Below are 21580 nucleotides of genomic sequence, written 5' to 3'. Positions count from 1 at the left end.
TATTGCTTTCCTTGCAGATTGTGTTGGGAAGTGTTTTGGGTTTTTTATTCCTGCACTGCTGCTATCACTTGCCATGGGAACTTCCTTTGTGTGGTTCTTCCAGGGCACCTCTGTTTTGACCTTCAGCCTTGTTTTCCTATTCTTGGCTGGGAACTCCCATAGGAAGAGATTTTTCTGAATCACGTTGGGACGTGGACTGTTGCCCACTTGTAATGATCCCACTGAATGCTTCTTCATCCTCTGGGCTTCAGTCTCAAGTGTTAGTTCCTGCTTCCTCTGTGCTTCCAGCTGTGCAGGGGATGTGTGGGCTCGTGGGTTCCACTGACGTGAGCAGAGCTCAGGGCCTTGAATTCAGCCAAATTTCTGGCCCATATGTTAAAGCTGTCTGCAGAGGTCAGTGTGTGGGAGCTGCTTTTTGATTAGAGTTCTCTTATTCTGTGTTCCTGCTCCTGGGCTTCCTATGGCTCATTTTTTATTCACTAGTCTATGAACCTCAGATGCGAGGGCTTTCTGGGAGCACTCAGTTATACCTCAGGGTGGGATGTGAAACCACAGATGTCGTGGTGACCTCTGTTGACACCAAGGAAGATCTTCAATGCAAAAGTGAATCTTGAAGATTTCCTTTTCCAAATGCAGTGAGATACATGTGAAACTAATGAAGTGTCTGCTGCCTTTGGCTGTTGGAGCAGACTCCACTTCAGCAGATCTTTGCTTTGCATGTGTTGATGTCCTGAAGTCCCCACGAGGCATAAATGCAATCTGTTTTCTGAAGGATGTCAAGTCTACACAGGATAAAAGTAAATGCAATTTGCTGTAATAGGGCTGACTTTATATGGAGTGGAACACGGACCAGTCCACAAACAGTAGAACTGGGATGCCAAATTGTGGACTCTGCTGCTGCTGTTTTTCAGCGTCTGATAACCAGAGAGGAGAGCTGGCTGTCAGGTCACGGTACAACTGAAAGGCAGGACTTGTTTATAGCAGTAAACATGAGTGAGAGAAGCGTGCATTGGCTGAGTTACTTTGCCATATTTAATTACAAAACACCTGCTGTGTTGTCCTGTCGTTAAAGGCTTTGGAAATGCAGTCTGTTAAAGGAAGTCCTGCTGCCAATTCCTTGTGTGCAAAGTGACTCACTGGGGAAATCTTGATTTATTTTATTGATAAGAAGCGCACACAGTGCATGTAGCTGCATGGCCGTGACCTGCCAGCTGTACCCAGGAGGCACTTTGGGTTCAATTCATTGGCTTAGATTATTTTTGCATTTTTTATGTGCTCTCCCTGGGTTGGGCAGGCACCAACAGGAATATGCTGAGGGATTGCTGTAAGCTTCTCAAAGCAGCATCCTGATCAGCCAACCTCAGAACGTGTTCTCACATAGAGAGGGCACTTAGTCATCCAATGCTCTGGGGTTGGGCCAAACTCTGCTCTTAAAAGTCATCCTTTTATTCCGTTGCCAGGATAGGGCTATCAGTCAAAGCAGATGTGCGTAAACAAGAAACTGAACTTCCATTGTGGAGAAACGTTAAGTATAAACAGGGAGAAGGGCTGATTGTCTGGAAGGTGCCGAGTGCCCTCTGTCCCTATCAGCAGAAACCTTCTGGGTTTGTGGCTGAAAAAAAGCTTCTGCGTTGTCAAATTCAACTTCGGTTTCATTTCTTTGCTGCTCATCTCCAGAAAGGAAGTGCAGGCAGAAGGAGCCGTGACCGTTCAGCAGTTCTCTCTGCAGTGCTGGGGGGAGGAGAGAGAAATGAAATACCCTTTAAAAAGTCTTTCACCGAGTCCCCTGCTGTGGATTAAATGCACTTTATAGGGCGCACTCACAGCTCACAGCTTATTTTTATATTTGGTGATAGTGAATGGTTCCTGAACGCTAATCAGTATGTGTAAATAAGTAGAAGTTGAATCAGACAATGATGATCTCCTTACTCCTGGTTGCATTACCTGAAGAGGAAGCACAGTTCTCCAGCAACCAACACATTTAATTTTAATTCAGTTTTAACTTAAGACTGTGTTTGAGGCTTTGGAAGGATGAGAAATGGAGACAATGAAGTGTAATCAGGCCTTTGAATGCACACACTGACATTTACAAAGCAAAAGCTGGGAACTGCAGTGTGGCTGGGAAGCTTCTTTCTGCGAATACATTCAGTGCAGTAGAAGGAGGGCAGTGCAGCCATCATCGTCTGCAGGAGCCTTAACAGCGCGCTAATGCCTGGCTTGAGGTCCAGGCTACAACTGTTGTGACAGGCTGCTGCTGTGCAGTATTTTTCCAAGATCTCTGTCGAGTCCTGATTCCTACTGTTATGGTCTGATGTTTTTGTGCCACCATCTGGTCACAAGTCTTTTTTCCTTAATTTGCTCATTATGAGCTCTTTCACCTGAGAAGGAGTTGCTGTGCCTGGCAGCTCATCTCAAAGCAGATAGAACAAATACTTTCCTTGGGCCTGACCTGCTTCCTCCCATTGCGAAGCTGATTTAAAAGCCAGCTGGGCTTACACAGGGATGCAGAACTTTGTGTCTTTCCAAGCCTCTCTAAAAGGCTTCCAGGTGTCCTGGCTCGGTCACAGCCAGGTAGGTACCGATTTGCCCTTCAAGAAAGATGCCAGTGTCACAAACAAGCTCTCAGCAGCGGCTTTGGGGGATTTAAATGAGCACAATCACTGCTGTACATCCTCAGGTTCAACTCAGTTTATGCTGTGTTGCCTGAGGCCCTTTTAGCCCTGACTACGTGGTACATCCTGGGGTTAGGCATGTTAGATCTGATTTCCTACAAGGTGGCAGGGATTACTTTTATGTTGTGGTGTGGATTTTTGTTCCCCTCTAGCCATGTCCTAATAGGGCCAGTAGTGAAATAGTCAATGACGATGCAAATTCCAATAGCAACAGCAAGTCTGAGTTGGGCTGAACAGGAATAATGTGCTCAGCTCTTTTCTCACTCCCCATGCTGTCTGCAGACCTTGCACAGTAAATCAGTTGGTCAGTGCTAGAAATCTGTCGGCAGCCTTAAATACCAGAAAATAAAAGGCTTTGGGGATTCTTTTTTATTTTTTGTTTTTTGAGATAAAGGGTATGTTTTGGATAACAGCCCACTGCAAAGGTATTGGCTCTGCCAATTCCTCGCTTAAACCATGGAACGAAGAGGCCTTGCAGGAATAAATAGCGCTGCTTTGCTTATGCTGTTTTTCATTAGGCCACTGTTGCACGAGGGAAGAGCAGAGGAAGCGGAGCTGAGGAAGAGGAGCACCCTTATGAGCTGCTGCTTACAGCAGAAACTAAAAAGCCAGTGGCAGTGGATAGAAAAACAAAAGGTAAGTGACCGTCCAAAATGCATTGAGCAAAAGTACAGAGGGCAGAGTACTCGGAACAATTAAAAGCACTGGGGTGGAGTGTCTGGATTCTGCTTCGCAATTGTTTTGTTTCCTGGTGATCTTCCCTTTTGTAATGGAGAGATCTAAACATTCCTGTACAAAATGTACACAGAGGAAGAGCAAATCCGTTGTACTGACAGCTGAGGGTTCGCAGGGACTTACGGTGGTAACTCAGAACGTAAATGAATGCTGTGCACTGTCAGGGCAGAGTTGGAAGGCTGTGCAGTGTTGTTATGAGATGAAGCAATACAAGCACTGAATGAGCCGTGCTCTCCATCCAGCTGAGCCTGGAGACCTGCTGGTGTTGCATATTTGTATCAGCAGATGATCAGCCTGCCTGTCCTGGCAATAAAAACAACACTCTGTTGTGTTTTAAAGCTAAAGGGAGATGTAAGCTAACAAAGGATGGAACTAAACACGTACAGAGCAAGCTCTTCTCTGGATGTGGCTGCAGATCCCCTGTGTGACCAGGTTGGGTACTGAACTTGGCTCTCTTGTCCCAGAGGGACTTCTATGCTTTGCAGAGGATCTGAGAACACCTTGTCTCCCGTGCTTGCCTGTTGCTGGACTTTTTGGCTCCCCAGCAACAACAACAACAGATATGTTTGAAGCAGAAATATTCCCTTGCTTTATTCCAAACTTCTGAGCAGGAATGGAAGGATTTAGTTTGGACTCTAAACCCGGAACCCATCTCATTTGGAGGATCATGCAGACTCGGTGCGATGCCTCTCTCGCCTCCCTGTAAGAGCTGCAGCTTTCTTAGTTCTGTTTCCCCTTGCAGCCCAATAGTGTTTGTTCCTTGAGTCCTGCTGCACTCTTGGCTTGTATGGGGTGGCACAAGAGGTCATTGTTTTCCCACCAGTATCTGCCAAAGCCACTTGCTGCCCGAGGCAAAGTTCGGATGCTTTTCAGGTTGGCTCTCTGTGGTCTCAGCGAGGGAAAACAGTGCTTGGGCATCGGCCATTGAACCAGAATCTTTCAGGAGATCTTTCCAGTGTGCAGCTACTGCTGATTATTCACACGTGAGCTGCCTCTTCTCTGTTCTGTGGCTACCAAATGCAGCTTAATGTGAGCACAGATTCATTGTGACTGTGTTTGTAAGGAGCCTAAAGCCCTTCCCACTGTTGTGGTGAGGGGGAATCCAAAGAACTCCTTTTTTGGTGTTTTTTTCCCCCCTCTTCTCTATCGTTCCTCCCCATGTCCCCTCTCAGCAGCCACAGGTAGTTTCTTTCTGTACAGGATGTTTCCTCACTGCTCTGGATCAGCTTTGAAATCTGCAGCCTTACACAAAAGCAAATGTTCAGCTCTCGGAGTAGCTGGGGTCGGATGCTGGGAGGACATGGGGAAGCAGATGTAGCTGAGTCTGAAATGTGAGTATGTGCTGATGTGGGGAGAGAGGACGTTTGGAAAGCAATGGAGTCGTTTTGGCAGAAGTTAAACAAGGGCTGAGCAAGGGACTAAGGACCAAATTGAGGTGCTGGAGGATTTTTCCACCTCTGGATCAGAGGGGTCCTAGAGCATCAAAGGCAGCAGCTCAGCTCCGGGACAAAGAGCAGATTGAGGCATGGCTTGGAATTGCTCCTTGGCCCTCGATCTGAGAGGCTGTGCTTCTAGATGCTGCTTGGTGACTTCTGGAGGAGCCGCTGGTCGGAAGAGAAGGACTCTGATGTGCTGTTAGAAGGGCTCTTCAAGGCAGCCGCCAGGCAGAACTGCAAGCACACTGTTTTTAATGGTGTCTTTCATATATGATAGCTGCCTTTGTTCCCCTTGCTGCAAGTTGCCTCGTGTCCAGTGACCAGATGAATGTGGCATTATCTGCCCTGCTCTGGTTGCCTTTTGTGTGTGTTGCAGCAGTTTGCTGTCACATGCTGGAGCATTAGGAAAAGTTGGCTTCATGTTTTGGGCAGAGTATCAGAAGTGGTTTGAGCCAAGTGCTTTCCCATCTCCTTTGGTAAGGAAACTACGTGCAGTCTCACGCATGAAGTCGGGGCTGTCAGACCTTGTAACAGGACTTGAAAATAAGCCAAGAGTGGTGAACTGTGCGTGCACTGATTGGGAGGAGACTGTACAACTCCTACTGTGTTTAGGGAGAGACTGATGGAGGATGAATGCAGAAAACACCTCTGAGTGTGGATGTCTGTGTTGCTTCTGAGGAGTGCCATCCGCCAGCGCTGTCAGCAGCCTCAGGTAGGACTGATTCGGGTCTTCCTGGTGATTATCAGCAGTTGGTGCTTGTTGAGGTTCTGCTGGCGTGCTGCCTGGCTTGAGGTCCTCAGCTCAGCCTTCCTCCTGCTGGAGTTTCTCTCAGTGGTTCTGCTGGTTCAGCCAGGAGTGTCTGTTCTGTAATCCATGGATCTGAACTGACCCAGTCACAGAGGGGGTGCAGAAACGGTGGGGTGGGCATCGTGTATGGGCACACAGGGCTGTTACAAACCAGGGTGGAAGGAATGGAAGCTTCTTGGCTTGCTGCAAGGTGAATGGTAACATAGGACCAAAGCCTGATTGCTCTGCTTTGGTTCTGTCATTGCTGGAGGACAGACCCTTTCTCCATGTCTTCAATCCTTCAAGCCTCCATTTCTGCTGTCACAATGTACTGAGAAGCTTCCATGCAGGGTAATGTCAGGACAGTGTTCCCTTCGCTTTCTTGAAGGGCAGTGGGGGAGGGAGTACAAGTAACCACAAGTTTACTGGCTTTTGGAGGGTAAATTTTGTCTCAAACGACTGAGGTGATGAAGATGTATTTCTGAATTCCACATGCAGTACCTCGCTATGGAAATGAACCTTTGTGTTTCTATTTTACTGCACTTGAAGGTTATTTTTGCACCTCTAAAGTAGTACTTTAAAGGCCAGCTTCCCTCTCTGTTGCAGCCTTTTATGCCACAGGAGCTGGATTTGCATTCTCACCACCTGACAAATTACATGATATAGCACAGGAGCCTTTTGTAGGTGAAGATTAGAGACTGGAATATGTCCTTGCTAAATTCTAAGGTTGAGAAGCTTGAGCAGAGAGTGGCTGCAATAACAGCTTGATTCTCCTAATCCAGGGGTGTGAAATGAACCCTCCTTGTGATATGTAGGGAACCAAACTTGCTGGAGGCAATGTGGCTGCAGCTCGGTGTTAGGAGTTTGGGGAAGTGCTTCATATCTGGGATCATCAAGCTGCTGGCAGGGGAGCATGTAATTGAATCCTTCCTGGGAAGCAGACAGTCTGTGCCTGGAAATGCACTCCAGTGCCTGCTTGCATTTGAAGCAAACCCCCCTGTGGGTGAATCCTGTGGCAGGAGTTGGCTGAAGAACTCGGTCAGCTGTGCTTGGGTGTGAAACCAGCCAAGGGACTTGAGCAGAAATCCCTATTTAAGGGCAACCCCCTTGATGAGTGTGATTGGATGGGGATGCTTTCAAAGGTTGATAAATGAGTATCTAAATCCCATCCTGAAAAGGCCAGTGGTTGCTGCCCTGCTCTGGCTCTGGCCTCTCCTCTCACCATGGGGCACCTTGAGTCGAAACCCCTAAAAGTGAAACACAGGGAGAACCCTCAGTTCACCTCAATGGTAAAAAGGAGCGAGCTCACTCCTTCCATCCTACATGTGTTCTTCTGCCTGCAGCTTTTGGGGCAGCCTGTCTTACAAGCTCTGAGATGACTCTTTCAATACATTCTTCATCTTCTGTGCAAGTTCAGTTCCCTTTGCTCCATCCCTTCCTTCCCTGGCAGCTCTCTTGTATTTCAGAGTGTGTCTCCATCATCTCCAGGATGAATGGGCGGCTGTGATTTCTGTGCAACAGGAGCCCCTTTGTGAGCTCTGGAGCACTTTGTTCTGGCAGCACCCGGCACGTGGCACAAACTTCTCCGAGCTGCCTGTCTGCATTCAGCAGGAATGGCAGGGGAGGTTAAACTGGGACACAGGAGACGTGATCTCCAGGGGAGGGAGGAGAGGACGGATGGCTGTTGAATAGGGAAATTCCCTTTCAGGGTGTCCAGTCCCTCATTCAGGATCTGTATATTTCTTACACCAGCCTCTGCCTATGTACACAGCATGTCCCATCTCTTCTGAGCTTTCTCTCCAGCATTACAAGCTCAGATCTGTGCACACCAAGCAAACACAGCCTGACCTTCAGTTCTTCAGGTGCTCCTGGCCAACACTGGGCACAGTGCGGGTGAGGCTTTGCAGTGCCACCTGCTCTCAGTGGCTTCAGCCACAGAACATGTGGGATATGTACCCATGCAAGTGATCAACAACTACTTCACTGTCCTGGAATCCCAAACTCATAGGATCCGGAACAAAATAAGCCCCAGCATTGCTTGATGCTGGCGAGCATTGAGGTCTGCCAGCATGTTGCCCTGCCTGTTAACCTCCGCTCTGGCTTTTGCTGTTCCTGACTCAGCTGCCAACCCAGCGAGCTGCTTTCTGCATTGCTGTGCAGTAAACAGATGCCTGGGAGGGACTGGCTGGTGCTCACAGGGTGCGTGAGATCCCGGGATCTACACGGCGTGCGAGGATGAATGGCTGGTTCAGGCCCTTCCTGCCTCATTTCTGGTGTGGGGATGCACCACAAAACCAGATGTGTTGGTGCTTGGAAATGACCTGGTCAAGCTTAGTGCAAAAAGGATGCTGGAGGGAAGGAGCTTAATTTCACTATTGTTGCTTTTAGCTGCTTCTTGTTAAAGATAAGCAAAATTGATGAGTTCATGTTGCCTCGCTCAGTGAGATGAATGTTCCTTTGCCAGCAAACAGAGGAGTTCCCTCTTCGTGTCCAGATACGCTCCTTATATTTCAGAGCCACGTTATTGAGGTGCTTTGTTTTGTTGCTGTGCTGCAGTGTGCCTTTAGTTGGGATGGAGAACAAGTGTTTATGGCATTAAATAGAAGTGATTCAATTCTGCAGACCACCACAGACAGGCAGTGGGATCCCAGGACCACACGAGCTGCATTTCCTTGCTTTTCTGTCCTTTGCTTTTTGTGTATATCCTGGCTGAGGTGAGCATGTGTATTGCTGCGCACACTTGGCAATTGGGACCGGTTAATTATTGATGATTTACCTGATATTGGGGGTGGTGGCACAGCAGTAACCGAGTAACAGCTCCGCATTGCTGGGACAGCCGCTCCTGCACGCAGCTTTGTGCATTAGCATTCAGTGCTGAGCACTTCGCTTGCAGCAGAGAGAGCCTTTCTGACGAGGCTTTTTATTGCATAAACTGTTTATTTCTCTCCCCCTGAGTAAGGAGGGGAGGTTAAACTCGGAAACCACGAGGGAGGAAGGCATTGTTTTTTTTGGGGAGCTGCTCTTGGAACTTGCAGGTTGATTGCAGTCCAGAAGTTTTTCCCACCCTGCAGCTGGTGCCAAGAGCGGGGAGCGCTGCTCTAAATAACACTTTGGCCTTTATGGAAATGTATCAGATGTTCCAGGAGCTCCGTCTCTGCTTCTCCTACCTCGCTTGCTCTCTCTGCAGGATATAGTTAGCACTTGTCTTAACCTTATATAGCAAGGCCTGATAGTTAGTGTTAACAGGAATAAAACAACACGGAGAGCTGCCAGATTGCATAAATCAGGCCAGTGTTTGGAATTTCATAAATGCCACGACTTTGGGTACAAGTTGAGTCCACGGAACAATACGGAACTGTTCTCTCTTTATCTCTCCCTCCCTCGCTGAGGGAGGGCAGGAGGAGAGCTGCAATTTCGCGACTTCTTCCATCTTTTTAATGTTTTTTTTCCCCTTCCTTTGCTTTCATCCCCCCCTGAAGACCACAGGAGGAGCAGCGGTGGCCGCAGCCAGGACTGTGCAGACAGCCAGGACATCCATGTTCCGGAGCAGTTCTCGGGGTTGCTTCACGGTTCTTCCCCCATCTGTGAAATAAGTGAGGACCCTTTCAGGCTCGTTCCCTCCGCGGAGAAAGGAGGCGTGGAAGCAGCGAGTCACCCACCTGCTATGCAGCTGGAGGATGCTGGTTTACCTGCCTCTGCATCAGCACCGACCGGCTCTCCAGACCAAAACCAGAAGGCGATCTACGCAACCGTCCAACACACGCACAGCAACCGGGCGGATCCTGAGCCTGTAGGCACGCCCCACGTGCTGCAGCACCCCGGCGGTGCCGAGGACGAGGGGGACAGAGGTGGTGCTGCGGGCAGAGCCCACCCGGGGAGCAAACCCAAAGCTGAGCTCAAGCTCAGTCGCAGCTTGTCCAAGTCGGACTCTGACCTCCTGACCTGCTCCCCAACAGAGGACGATGCCATGGGGAGCCGGAGCGAATCGCTCTCCAACTGCAGCACTGGGAAGAAGAGGTTGGAGAAGTCGCCGTCCTTTGCTTCCGAGTGGGATGAGGTAAGTCTGAGTCTGAGCTTGCTGGAGAGCTGCAGTGCCAGGGGTAGAACTGTGCAGTGTGAGCTCCTCTCTGCTGCGTTGGCTCTCAGAGGGGTCCGGGCTGGTTTGTGTTATTTAACTCGAATCCCATCCACAGGGAAATGCTGAGTTATAAGTGGTTAGACCTCTCTCTTGGCATTTAACACCTCCGTTGGAGCAGGGAGAAGCAGAACTGAGAGGGGTTGGGGGCTTTTCAAAGGTTTTGTTGTTTTAAGTTACTTAAATGCAGGGCAAGCCAGATAAGTTTAGCACTCCCAGAATGAGGGAGTATTGATAACAGTGATCCTCGTGGGCTCGTGCTGACTCCCTCTTCCCACTTCTTCCCCTTTAGACTCCTAGAATTTAGAGGGGAGGTTTTGTGGGTCCCTGCTGCTGGAGGAGAGCTGTGTCCTGGGTTCACACAGCTGGAGAGCAGGGAGTAATTGAGCACTTTCATGGATGTAATAGCTCCTACTCCACATGGTTATTTTGGAGGCTTGTTAGAAGGCACTTTATTGTAGTCCGGGAGGCCTGTGGATGGTTAAATATTTCATGCTCAGAAAGTTGGCCCTGGTGAACCACTCGGGCGAGATTAAGTGTCCCTCTGAAATCCAGCACCGCAGCATTACTGAAACATTCTTTGGAGATGATTCTGTGCTGGTGGAGCGGCGGCGCTGCACAAGAGATAAGCTCATATGAACCACTCTTTGTACACTGAAGGGAAATACGTGGCCCCGGCGTGTGCTGGGGGTCAGGGCTGTGTGTGCCGGGCTCGTGGCAGAGGGGAATGGCTGCCCCATGGGATGGCTGTGCCCCCCCCCTGCCTGCCCCTCATGTGCTTCAGCTGCCTCCCTGCCCCCAGCCCAGGGATAAAATCACCTCTGGTGGGAGATGGGCACGAGTCGATCCTTCATTCCCTGCACTTTCTCCCTGATGTGTCTCCATAGAAGGGGGTGTTTTGATTGCAGAGGCTTTGCTGTTAATGAGCTGGGTTAGTTGCAGTGCAGCTGTAACGGAAGGCATCCGAAAGGAGCAGGGAGCTTTCCCTGCGCTTTTTGTGTCTCACCAAAGTGTTTACAGCACATGTTGAAAGGGAAAGGAGCCTCTGGCTTTGCAGTGCTGCTCAGCCGTACTGGTAGCAGAGGTCAGAGCTCAGCATGTCTGCGCTTCCGCTGCTCGGGGGACGGAGCTCAAATCTGCTTCCCTGCTTGTAAACAAAAAGCGTCGCTTCCAACCCGTGCTGCACAACGAGCCCCAGGAGGGAAATCTGCTCTTCCTCCGCGCTGTGATTAGGTGAGGAAATTTAGAAAGAATGTGAAGAATTCCCATCTGTCTGCAGCAAAGCGGGTCGGATGAGGAGATGTTTGTACCATCAGAACCTGATGGGTTTACATGTATTCCCACTTTCTGGGGTCATCTGAACACCTCGTGGGGTTGCTGTGTAGCTCCATTTGCTTTGGGCTCCCCTATCGTCACAGTTTCCACACAAACCTCCCTCCTCTGTGCCTCAGTTTCCCCATCTGTGAGATGTGCAGAATGTTGTGGTTCCCGCTGGAAAATACCATGCAAGATCTGTTGCTTTCAGCTGCTTTGCTCCCTATGACTCCGTACAGAAGCATGCAGGGTCTCTCTCTGCCTCGTGGTGCACGTGCAGCTCTTGCACTCTGAGATGCTGTCAGCAGGAGGGGCACGCTGTGCAGCACAGCAGGTTTTCCTGTAGCATGAAAGGGAGCTGCTGCTGGTTGGAGGTTCATATGGCCAGGCTGCTTCTTGCTATGGAATATCATAAGGCTCCTATGGCTGGTGGTGAGGAATGCTGGGCTTTGCACCTGCAGGGAACGTTTGGGGTTTTCATTGCAGTGATTTGTATGTGCAGAATTGGGCTGATTTGGTCGTAATGACAACAATGAGACTTAAACATAAGCAGTGCTGGCATCGCTCTGGGCCGTGGGTGAGTGAGATCTGCTCGGACAGGAGGGTCACAGCCCTGCAACTGAGCGCTGCCAATGCCCTTTGTTGGAAGTGGGAGGTGGTGTAGCTTTGCCAGAAGGGTGGGCTGGGGAAGGAGTGATTCACTTGGCAGCTCTTAGCCCCGCTCCCTGATGAGCAGCTCCAGGGGCCTGGCCCAGCAGAGGAGCACACATCACAGCCCCCAGATGCTGTAAGCAAGCAGAGATCAGCAAACCAAGCAGTGACGTGTTGCCCAGGGAGCAGAGGAGGATTGAAGGAGGTGAGGATCAAAACTTGCTCCTTCTGCCTCGGAAGTGAGGGCAGGGAGAGGAGCCACGTGCACAGCAGAGCTCTTCATCCGAGGGCTGAAGTGATGAATTTGTTTGGTGTAAGTGGCTCATGAATATTGAGCAGCCGTGAGATGAGCGCACAGCCGGCATCACTCAGCATCAATTTTGCATAGGAGAATAAACTGTTTGTGTTCCTGAAGGAGAAGCTCAGCCCTGCTGCCAGCCTGCTCTGTGCATCCATCCAGGCCCGTTTGCAGGTGCTGCTGCAGGTGAGCACACCTGGCAGGGCTCAGGCCCAGATGGGCTGAGCTGCTTTCCCCCCTGAGCATCGTGATGAATGGCATCGTATGATGAAAGGCAGCGTATGAACCTCAGGTGGCTGTTTAATGAAGTCTGGGGGATGCACAGCAGCCGTGCTTTGTTCAGGGCCCATACAATCTGATGGCTTTTAGGTTGAGGTGTTGAACGATTCCTTTTCTCCTACTGCAGTTCTGGATCCTCCTATTCCTTGAGCAGCTGAGCTTGGCCGTGCTGGAGGAGAGAGCCCAACCTCGCTGCTGCTACAGCTCATCAGCAAACTGCTCTGCTCCTTGGGGAAGCAGCTCCTGACAGTGAGAGCAATTAGAGCTGCTGCAGCAGCCCCAGGGGGCAGCGATGGCTGCAGAGGAGCTGGGCTGTGCTTCCCACCCCCTGCCGTGCTGTCAGCTTCCTAACAGCGATATTTCAGGTATTTGGGAGATGCATCCTACATAGTGCTGCTTTTTGCAGGATGAGTGACAGCCACTGAACACACAGAGCAGATAAATTGGGCTCTGTTTGTCCAGGACATCAGCTGAGCTGACGTGTGTGGTGCACAGGCAGTGCTGTGAGGATGGAGGTGGATGGGGCTGGAGGTATCAGTGAGACCAATGGGTTGGGAAGCCTTTCTGGGGGCAGAGCACAGGATGTGCTGCTGGGGAGCTGCAGATCTGGATTCCAATGGCCACGTGTGGCCTCTGCCATCCAGAGATCAGCTCCAGTGCTGAATTTGCAATGGATGGCTCAGAGGGTTCCAGCATCAGCTTCACAAAGCGAGGTGGCTGCTGTATCTGCAGCTCCTGCAGGAGGAGATTAAGGCTGCTTCAGAAGGAACTGGGGGAGCTGAATAAAACATGCCTTTTTTAAAGCTTCTTTTAGAAAAAGGAAATGCACAGACCACCACTTTGATGCCTTCCCTCCCCCCCAGTGAATTAGCTGATGAATTAATGAATAATCTGTGTCTAATTATGGCTCTGGACAGCCATCCTCATCTCCTGCAAGCAATTGCAGCCAGTGCTGTATGTTCCATAGGAGTGAGCTGCACATCCCCATTGCTTTCTGTTATGGGTTTTGAAGAGCTGGGGAGCACGATGGTAGAGGTTGTGCTGCAGTGGCTTGAAGTGCTGGAGCTCCATTCACCTCCCCATGGAATTACTGCCTTAATTGCACTCTTAGTGTTGAGGCTCAGGAGTGTTTGCATGGAGATGTGAAACTCTAAGGAAAGCTCTCCATGCCAAACCCAGCACTGCCTTAAAATATGCTCCAAAGTTGAAATTCAGAGCTGTACTCTGATGCTGAAAGGAAATGCAAATCTTCCCCTTTGCCATTCAGAGGGAGAGCTCTATTTTGTGCCTGGTGAAATTGCATCCTGTAAGAGCTCGGGGTTCCTTGTTCTGACAAGCTCTCAGCTCACCTGTTGGGCAGCAGCTCCTGCATGGCCAATGCTGTGGAGCAGATACTGAGGTTTCAGGTGACGGCTGTTATGGGAACAGAAGCGATACGCTCCGTGTTTTCATCCTGACTTCTGCTGTTCTAAACAAACGTGTCCTTCAGGATCTCAGCAGTCCTAATTAACGGGCTGATTATTCTATTGTCTCCAGATCCCAACGTTTCCTCTCACTTTTCCTGTACTAAGGTCAGCAATTCTTATCATCCTCAATGCTGGACGTTTCTTTTCCCTTTGCCCTCCCTGGCAGGATTTCTCCCACCCTCGTTACCTTTATGAACAGTTTTGTTTTCACAACTCAGGTTTGCTGTAAACCAGGAGAGAATGAAGTGTTCTGAGCTGCAGGCTGTGAGATGTGGCTGATGAATGGGAAGCAGCACATCAGATGCAGCAGAATTCATCTGGTGTTGCTGCTGGGGAAGGCTCGGCGGGGGCTTTCCACCACGTGTCTGCTCAGCTTGAAACAAGAAGCAGGAGGAGCTGGGCTGGAGTAATGACCGCTGTACCAGAAGCCTGGGAGATGGGAAAGTATCAGCTGAGAGATGCTGTATCCGTGTGCTGGGCCTGATGCTGGTGGTGGCAATGAGCAGACATTCATTTCCAGGTGCTCATAAGGGTTGAATTCAGCCCTTGGGTTGCCCTGCACTGCTCAGGGTGCAGCTGCTGCTGGAAGCATTGACTGCAGGCTGAGCTCCCCATCCACCCCGACTGCTTGCAGCATCTCCCAGGAGATGATTTCACAAGTCAGCAATTAAAAAAGAAATTCCTAAATCCTGATGAAACTGCTTTTCCTCCCAGCAACCCCGGACAGACGGCTCTTGTTTACCAGCAAATCCCTGCAGCAGTTGGTGGTGCTGAGCAGAAGCAGCGCTCTGCCCTGTGCCCCCTGTTGCCCACTGACCCCAGTGCTGCTCCTTTGGGTTCTTGTTTCTTACAGCAGCTCTGTCAGGCTGTAACGAGGCTCCTTGCTTTGTAATGGGGGCTGTGCTTGTGCTCAGAGGGGTCTTTTTAAGCTGGAGAGGCATCTCACTCTGTTTTCTTCCCCTTTTAAACTTAGTGTGCCCCGTCTCTCCATTGTAGGAGCTTAGAAATAATGAAGCCTTAACCCCTGACACTTGGTTGGAACTGCAGGCATTTCTAATGCTGATAACCCTTAAACTCACCCCAGAGGAGCTTTTGGGAGTAAAATATGCTCGTCGAGCTGCTGCTCGTCTGCTGAGGTTTAGCCCTGGGCAGGTTTGTACCATAGGTTACGAACTCCTTAATAATAAGGATTTATAATGGGAATCCTGATATATTCTTAGTTATTCCTCTGCTGCAGGATGTCATTATGGTGCAGTGATACCGAAGACAGGAGCTGCTTGTTCCTGTGCATCTTTATTTCATTACAGGCTTTGATCTGAATCACTCTATTGCCCCGTATTCGTGTTCCTTTGCTGTGTGCCCAGGGATGCTGCAGGACAGCAGTTTGGTTGCTTGGCGCCCTGGTGTCAGCTCAGAACGTTGTTGTGTTCTCCTTTGTGCACTGAGGTGTGTGTGGATTGTGATAGGGGTGACTGGGGTGGAGCAGTGCAGGCTTTGCCCATTCCCTGAGGGGTGTTGGGGGGGATGCTCTGTTCAGAGCCCATCTGGGGGAGCAGAGCTGCAAAGCTCTCTGCAGAAGCTGCTTTCCCAGATGCTGACATGCCCATCTGTGTTACTTCTCATCCCAGGACAACCTTGCTGTGTCCTTGGGAATCACTGATGCTGTATGCAGCAACCAGGCACAAAACTTGTGCTTTTATATTGATGCTGAATTGTAAGGGCTTTTCTGTGTGGGTTTATTTTCACACAGCCCCCCTTTCCAGGCAGCTCCTGTACTATGTGGATGCCCCCAGACCGTGGTGAGGGCTGTGCTAAGGGAGCGCTGCTTGGTGCTGTGCTTTCTGAATGAAGCTCCCTTTCCCTGCATGCCAATGAGCGGCTGCAGGCTGCTTGTGCTGCATGAAGCCCTGCTTTATTTTGGTGACAAAAGCCCCCTGGCACTTGTTCACCACCCTCTGCCTCTCTCAGTGGATTTGCTGGCTCCAGACTTCAGTGAAGGGAATAAAGACAGACAAATACAGACCACACCATGGACCCCACGCTCCCACGCATCAGGGCAGGGGGCAGAGCCCCATAGCATCAGTGCTGGGTGCATGGCATCGCTTGTGCCCCTGTGCTGCATGGCACCCTCTGCAGGGTGCTGTCCAATGGGGGTGTTATGGGCAGCACTTTATCTCCTGCTCGTGTCCTGACCATCGCATCCTTCTGCCTGCAGTGCTGTGGGGTCAGGGCGTTTTTGCAGGGCTCTGGGGTTGCAGGAGGAGCAGCTCCAGCATCCAACTTGGCTTCTATGGGTCTTCTACAAACAAATGTCTCTTTCCCCCATTAATGAGGACTCAGCTGCTCGGGGTGGTTTGTTTGAATTCAGAGCTGTATTTTGGAGTCAGTTTTAGTTGCTATGTTTTCATGGCTGCCTGCCTGCATGGAAGCGTTCACCACTGGTGATGCTGAGCCGCACCCAGCTCCTTGTGGGGATACTTTTATTCTTCAGCAAGGCTTCATTAAGCAAATCTATCAGTGCTCAGCCTGCCTGCAGCATCGCACCTCTTGGTCTTTGGCTTTGCTGAAGGGCTCTCTCCCTGCCTTCCTACCAAAGGCTTTGTTTCCTTTCCTTGTAGGGTTTTTGCTTTATGGCTCATAGGCCAAAGGAACTTCATGGTGCAGATCCTGCTGCGCCCTCTGGATTAGGAGTAACACGCCTGGCTGTGTGGATCTGAGACACAAAGGGATGTTGTGGTTTTATTTCAGTGGATGCAAAAGGAGGAAAGGAAAAACACAAACAACCTGTTTGGAGACGGATCCTTCAGTGGAAAGAAACAGGTTAAGCCAAAACAAATCGGAACTGGGTGTTCAGGCTGAAACCAAGTCTGAACTGCAGCACTATATTTAAACACAGTATTTTTGTATTTAAATAATTAACCACTGGGAAAGAGCAGCCTGGAAATGCATTTGTGTGCGCTGTTTTCAGTTTCGGTGCTGCAGGAACACCTGCAAGTTTTCTCCAGTATTTCATGGTCTTTGTGTGCTGGTGGTACATAAGGGATGTGTGAAACTGCAAGGCTTTGAAGGGGCAAAAGCAGATAAAGTAGGTGGTTCTGGCTGCAACATGTGCATTGAGACCCTCAGGTTGGCTGTCTCAGTGACCTTCCTCCACAAATGGGCAGCAGTCAATGCTTTTCAGTTGCTTGATGTCGTCTGCAGGCTCAAGCAATAGCTGCTGCATCCTCACGTGTCCTTTGAGCTTCATCCCAAGTAATGAGAACTGGAAAAGCTCTTCAGAGCTGAGCTCGTGGACAGGAGCAGAGTGGAGGTGAATGCCACAAATGCCTCCAGTGGAGGAGAGGAGTCAGCAGCCATGGTTGGAGCCAAAGGAAAACTCAGCAAAATCCCTTTATTTCCTCTTTACCAGTCCCAGATTTGCTGACCCCACATTTAGAGTTGCTGCAAAGTCGCTGATTTCTGGAAGGGCCTTAAATTGAGCTGAGAAACGAGATGATGGTTTTTTCCTGCAGTTCTCGAAGCTGCATTTCTGGGACTTCCTTATTTTATTCAGCCACAGCTGACCATAAATAGGCAGATGTGATGGGACGGTGACCAGCCGTGGCATTTGGATCTGAAAAGGGGCTGGCAATGTGAGCACTGCAAACCCAGCCACCCTGCACACGTGTCATGTTCTCTTGTCACTTAAGTGCTGACTTCATTCCTTCTTACTTCAGCCTCCATCCCCAAATCTGTCCCCAGAAAGACCAGAAAGAAAAAGTTGTGGTGAAGCCGAGGTTCATTTTGTTGCCCTCTATGACAGGCTGTGCATCAGCTTTGTGTTCAGCAGCCAGCCCTGCAGGAGAGCTGTGCTGGGAGGTTTCTGTTTGGGAATCTCCCTCTGGGGGCTCTTTGTGTTTTTATTTTCTGCCTGGTTATAGATTGGAGATGGAGGTAAGTGAGCAGCCCGGAGCCTCTCTGGGGTCCCATTGCTCAATGGAAAATAGTGGGCTTTAATTGGTTCATGCTTTCAACTACTAGAAATTCAGAGCTGCCGTACTGAGCTGTGAGTTATCACATCTTCCATCTCAGCACCGTTAACCTGGTGGTTGTCACTGCCGGTTCCCCACTGTCAGCTTTGTTTTTGGTCCAGTTCTAAAGGTACCATTGCAGGCAGTGGTTTGTGCCATGTTTTAATTGCGTGTGCTTTGCCTCCATCCCTTGTTTTGCACGGAGGTGGCTGGGATTGTCTCTTGCTCCCTCTCCTGGGCAGCTGATGCATTTGCCCCCATGTCACTTTTACAAGCTTGATCTCTTTTCAAGCTCTTGTAGGCAAGGGAGAGGCAGTGTGCTCCTGCAGGGAGAGCTCAGGGCTTTGGGGATCCCGTTCTTCTCCTGAGGTTTGTGCTCCAGAGGGACGGGTTTCTTGCAGCTGGTGGTTTTCAGGCATGGGCAAGGTGCAGGAGGGAAGGCTGTGTAGCATCACAGCTTCTCTGCATCCCTTTTGAGTCACCCACCTGTGATCAGGGCTGTCCAGGCCGGGCGCTGTGCTCATAGGTACCTTAATGACCTTCCCTGGATCCCTGGGGCTGCCTTCCCATGTCCCTGAGGCTCCATCAGTAACACAGTGTGTGCTTCTTGTTTTATTAACAGATTGAGAAAATCATGAGCTCCATCGGCGAAGGCATCGACTTCTCCCAGGAGCAGCAGAGGATCTCAGGTAGTGTACCCAGCTCATGTATGTGTGTCTTTGTGTGTCTGTGTTCTTGCCCGGAGCACAGCCATGTGCTGGTTGCTGTGATGCAACCTTGGCTCCCACGGGGATGGCTCCAGCACAGCTGAGCACATCTCCCCCATAATCCTACAGCCTGGTCACATCCCCACTGGTGTTCACTTGATGTGTAGTAGGGAGATTGGATCTTCTGCACATACAAAAGGATTCAGTTTGCAGCTGAGAGGTGGTGTAAGGGCTCCAGACAGTACCCAGGGGAGAGACAGCTCTACTGATAGCGAAGCTCCTCCAGTTACTGTTGTTCTCAGCAGAGCTGCTAAGTTGGACCGATTGCTTCCAGCTCTCTCCTGCCTCTCCAAATACATTTGTCTCAAGTTTCTGCTCTTCTCTGGTGGACAACAGCAGAACTTTCTTTAAGCAGTTGCTCTGTAATGGAGCTGTTGTATGTTTGCCTGTTGGCTGCTCTCACCATCCCCACGACAAGCTCGCCTTTGTTCCACATGCATAATGCAGCAGCAAGATGCTCATTTTTGTTACATAAGCATGGATGCGTCCCTTCAGATGTGAGCAGAACTCCTGACAGCCCTCCACACCCGCCTGTTGTGTTCCTTAGGGCTCACAAAATGCTTTTGTTCCTTGGATGGCTTTCTGTGCTTTGAGCTGTGTCAGTGTGACTGCAGTCAGCAGTTTCTGGTATCTGCAGCAGGGTTTTGTGTATTTAAGAGTCCCAAATCTGTTGCGTGGATTAAGTTTTCAAGTCCCAAACCCAATGGAGGGGTCTGTTTCCCTTTCTTTCTCAGTGTTCAGGCCAAACAAGAGGGGAAGGAGTGTTTAATCTTCCAATACTGCCTGTACCCAGGTGCCACCCAGACGTGACTCACAGCAAGGCACAATAGGTGGCTTTTCCATCCTCATCCCAGCTCAGTCACAGCCTGACGTGGCGCTCAGCCACACGCAGCTCTGGGTGCTCCAGCCTGAGTGAGCTGCTCCAGGGAGCGACTAAAATTAGCTGTCAGGAGGTCTGTCATCTGTACAGTGCACGGCACAGCTTTGTGTTGGATTAGGAGATGAAAAATATCCTGATTGCCGTCTCCTGGTTGTCTTAAAAGTCAGCACAGAGCAAGCAAAACCAGCCCTGTGATTAGGGAGAACGTGGGCTTTGGGGTTGGTTTCTCCCCCATTACAATGTACTGGAAAGTTTTAAGGCCTCTTTGCCAACTTTCCACCTGTGTTTCCATTGTTTCTTGGTGCATCCCTTACCTCTGTGCTTCCATGACCTTGAAGGACGCAGCTGTATTGGTTGTATTAATGGTGCATGAGATGATGGGGCTGTGCCTTTTGTCTTTGCCGTTAGAAATTTCCTTGAGCCAAGGTGAGGGAGGGATCCTGGTGTCATTGAGTGCATTGATTTTCCTCAGACAAAGCAGCATCCTCCAGCAACTGTTAGAGCTCTTATCTCTGCAGTGCAGCAGCAGGAGAGGATCCTGGGTTAAAACACATTCAGGTTCATGGCTGTTGCAGGTAGAGGAGGTTGGGGTGTGGGAATAGAGCTGCTCGCCCCAGGTTAAGGATGCAGAGCAGCTGCCAGGTCCAAGTTGATTGAACAAGTCTTCCTCCTGCAGTGACCTGATGGTGTGTCCTGGCTCTGTGTGCCAACCAGGAGCCTGCAGAGCTGCCACCTCCTTCCCAACCTTGGCAATGCTTTGATTCTTCTCTCCCCAAGATGCAGCTTCACTCAGCAGCTGGGTGTTGGGAGGAGCTGCGGGTCCTCAGCTATGGAGGGAGTGCTGGGCTTCAAAGGAGGAGATAATTGCTTGGCTTTAATGGAGCCTTTGAAACGGGGCTGTTTGTAGTGAGACACAGCGAGCAGAGCTTGATTAAATGGATGCTGGTGAACTTTGCTGTCTGGGGACCGAGGGGGACTGAATATCATGTACTGCTCAAGGGTTTCAGATGGCCCGAGCCTTGAAGATGTTGACATAGGAAATGCTTTCCAATGGTGAGTGTTCCTATGGGACACCAACCACGTGGCATCATGTGAGGAGCCAGGAGGTGCCCTGCCTGGGGCCACAGCCTCCTCAGGTGCTCCTGGGTCTGTCTGTGGGATCTTTGGATGGGGTCAATCTGCCATACTCACAGGTGTAGGCATTGCCAGCCTTTTCCAAGCACAGCTGGAGGTGCTGCCATGCACTAAGCAGGGCTGCCTGCAGCAGAGGTGCTTCCCTTGTGCTTGATGAATGAATTCCTCTCTCTGCCTTTAGTCGGGAGCAAAGACAAAAGCAGAACTCGGCTTGTTTGTCTTCCTGCAGTGTGATGGAGGACCCAGGAGAGCTGTGCAACGAGGGACTCTGTCCTCCTGCATCTCTCACCTCCAAACTGCTCCGAGTGGGCAGCGTCTCCCCTGATGAGATGCTAATACACATCTGCACATGCAGCTCACGCCTGCTGGACTAAAGCTTATCTCCATCCATTTGTCACTTGGGCTTTTGCTTTGGTGAGGAGGGACCCCCATGTGCCTGCAGCAGGGGGTTAACCCGTGCCTAACCTAAATACTGATTAGGGCTTTGTGTTTCTCAGGGCCAAAGGGCTTTGCAGGGATGCAATGCAGTGTGTGGGGTTTGGTCCAATCCCACAGCAGCCGCTCAGCACCCAGCGTGCTGCCAAGCCCCCTCCCCTCCCCACCGTGGGCTGTAGCTGTCACAGCGCATCTGATTGATCGATATCATTAGTGAAGAGGTTTAACATGGAGGGGAGAGGAGGAGCTTTGCACCTCAGCAAAAGCTGCTGCTGTGCAGGGTTGGCAGCAAAATGGACACCCGGCTCAGCAGCAGGCAGAGCCACGAGCTGCTGCTCCTTGTGCTGGTATCCCCAGGGGCTGAGCTGCCTCGTGCTCAGGGCGGGCTGCCTTGCATGCAGATCTGCAGCCGTGCTTTCCTTTCCATTGCAGTGAATGCAGAGATGCTGTGCCAGCCCCTTGCTGTGAGGTCGGAGAGCATCCTGGGCTGCACACAGCCCGGCCCTTCTGTTTTCTGGCATTGTTTCACTTTTGCTGCTCAGGAGTTTGCTAGGGCTGTTCTAATGGATCAGATCGCCTTG

General features: G+C 50.5%; 1 protein-coding gene across 13 annotated transcripts in view; it reads left to right on the top strand.

The window, feature by feature from the left end:
- The window catches only part of ANKS1A (ankyrin repeat and sterile alpha motif domain containing 1A), a 64240-nt gene that overhangs the window by 23932 nt on the left and 18728 nt on the right, over window positions 1-21580 (top strand). For 12 of the 13 annotated variants that reach the window (XM_032449243.1, XM_032449240.1, XM_032449241.1 and 9 more), the window contains 3 exons: window positions 3191-3308; window positions 9110-9687; window positions 18406-18472. In XM_032449243.1, the coding sequence (XP_032305134.1) occupies window positions 3191-3308; window positions 9110-9687; window positions 18406-18472 (763 nt within the window). Of the gene's footprint in view, window positions 1-3190; window positions 3309-5304; window positions 5556-9109; window positions 9688-18405; window positions 18473-21580 lie in introns of those variants that run through there. The other variant, XM_032449242.1, reaches the window with a different exon arrangement.

Source organism: Coturnix japonica, chromosome 26 (assembly GCF_001577835.2).
Source record: "Coturnix japonica isolate 7356 chromosome 26, Coturnix japonica 2.1, whole genome shotgun sequence".
Lineage (NCBI taxonomy): Eukaryota > Metazoa > Chordata > Aves > Galliformes > Phasianidae > Coturnix > Coturnix japonica.
Note: the sequence above shows the minus strand (reverse complement) of the source record. Positions and strands in the feature narration are given on the sequence as shown.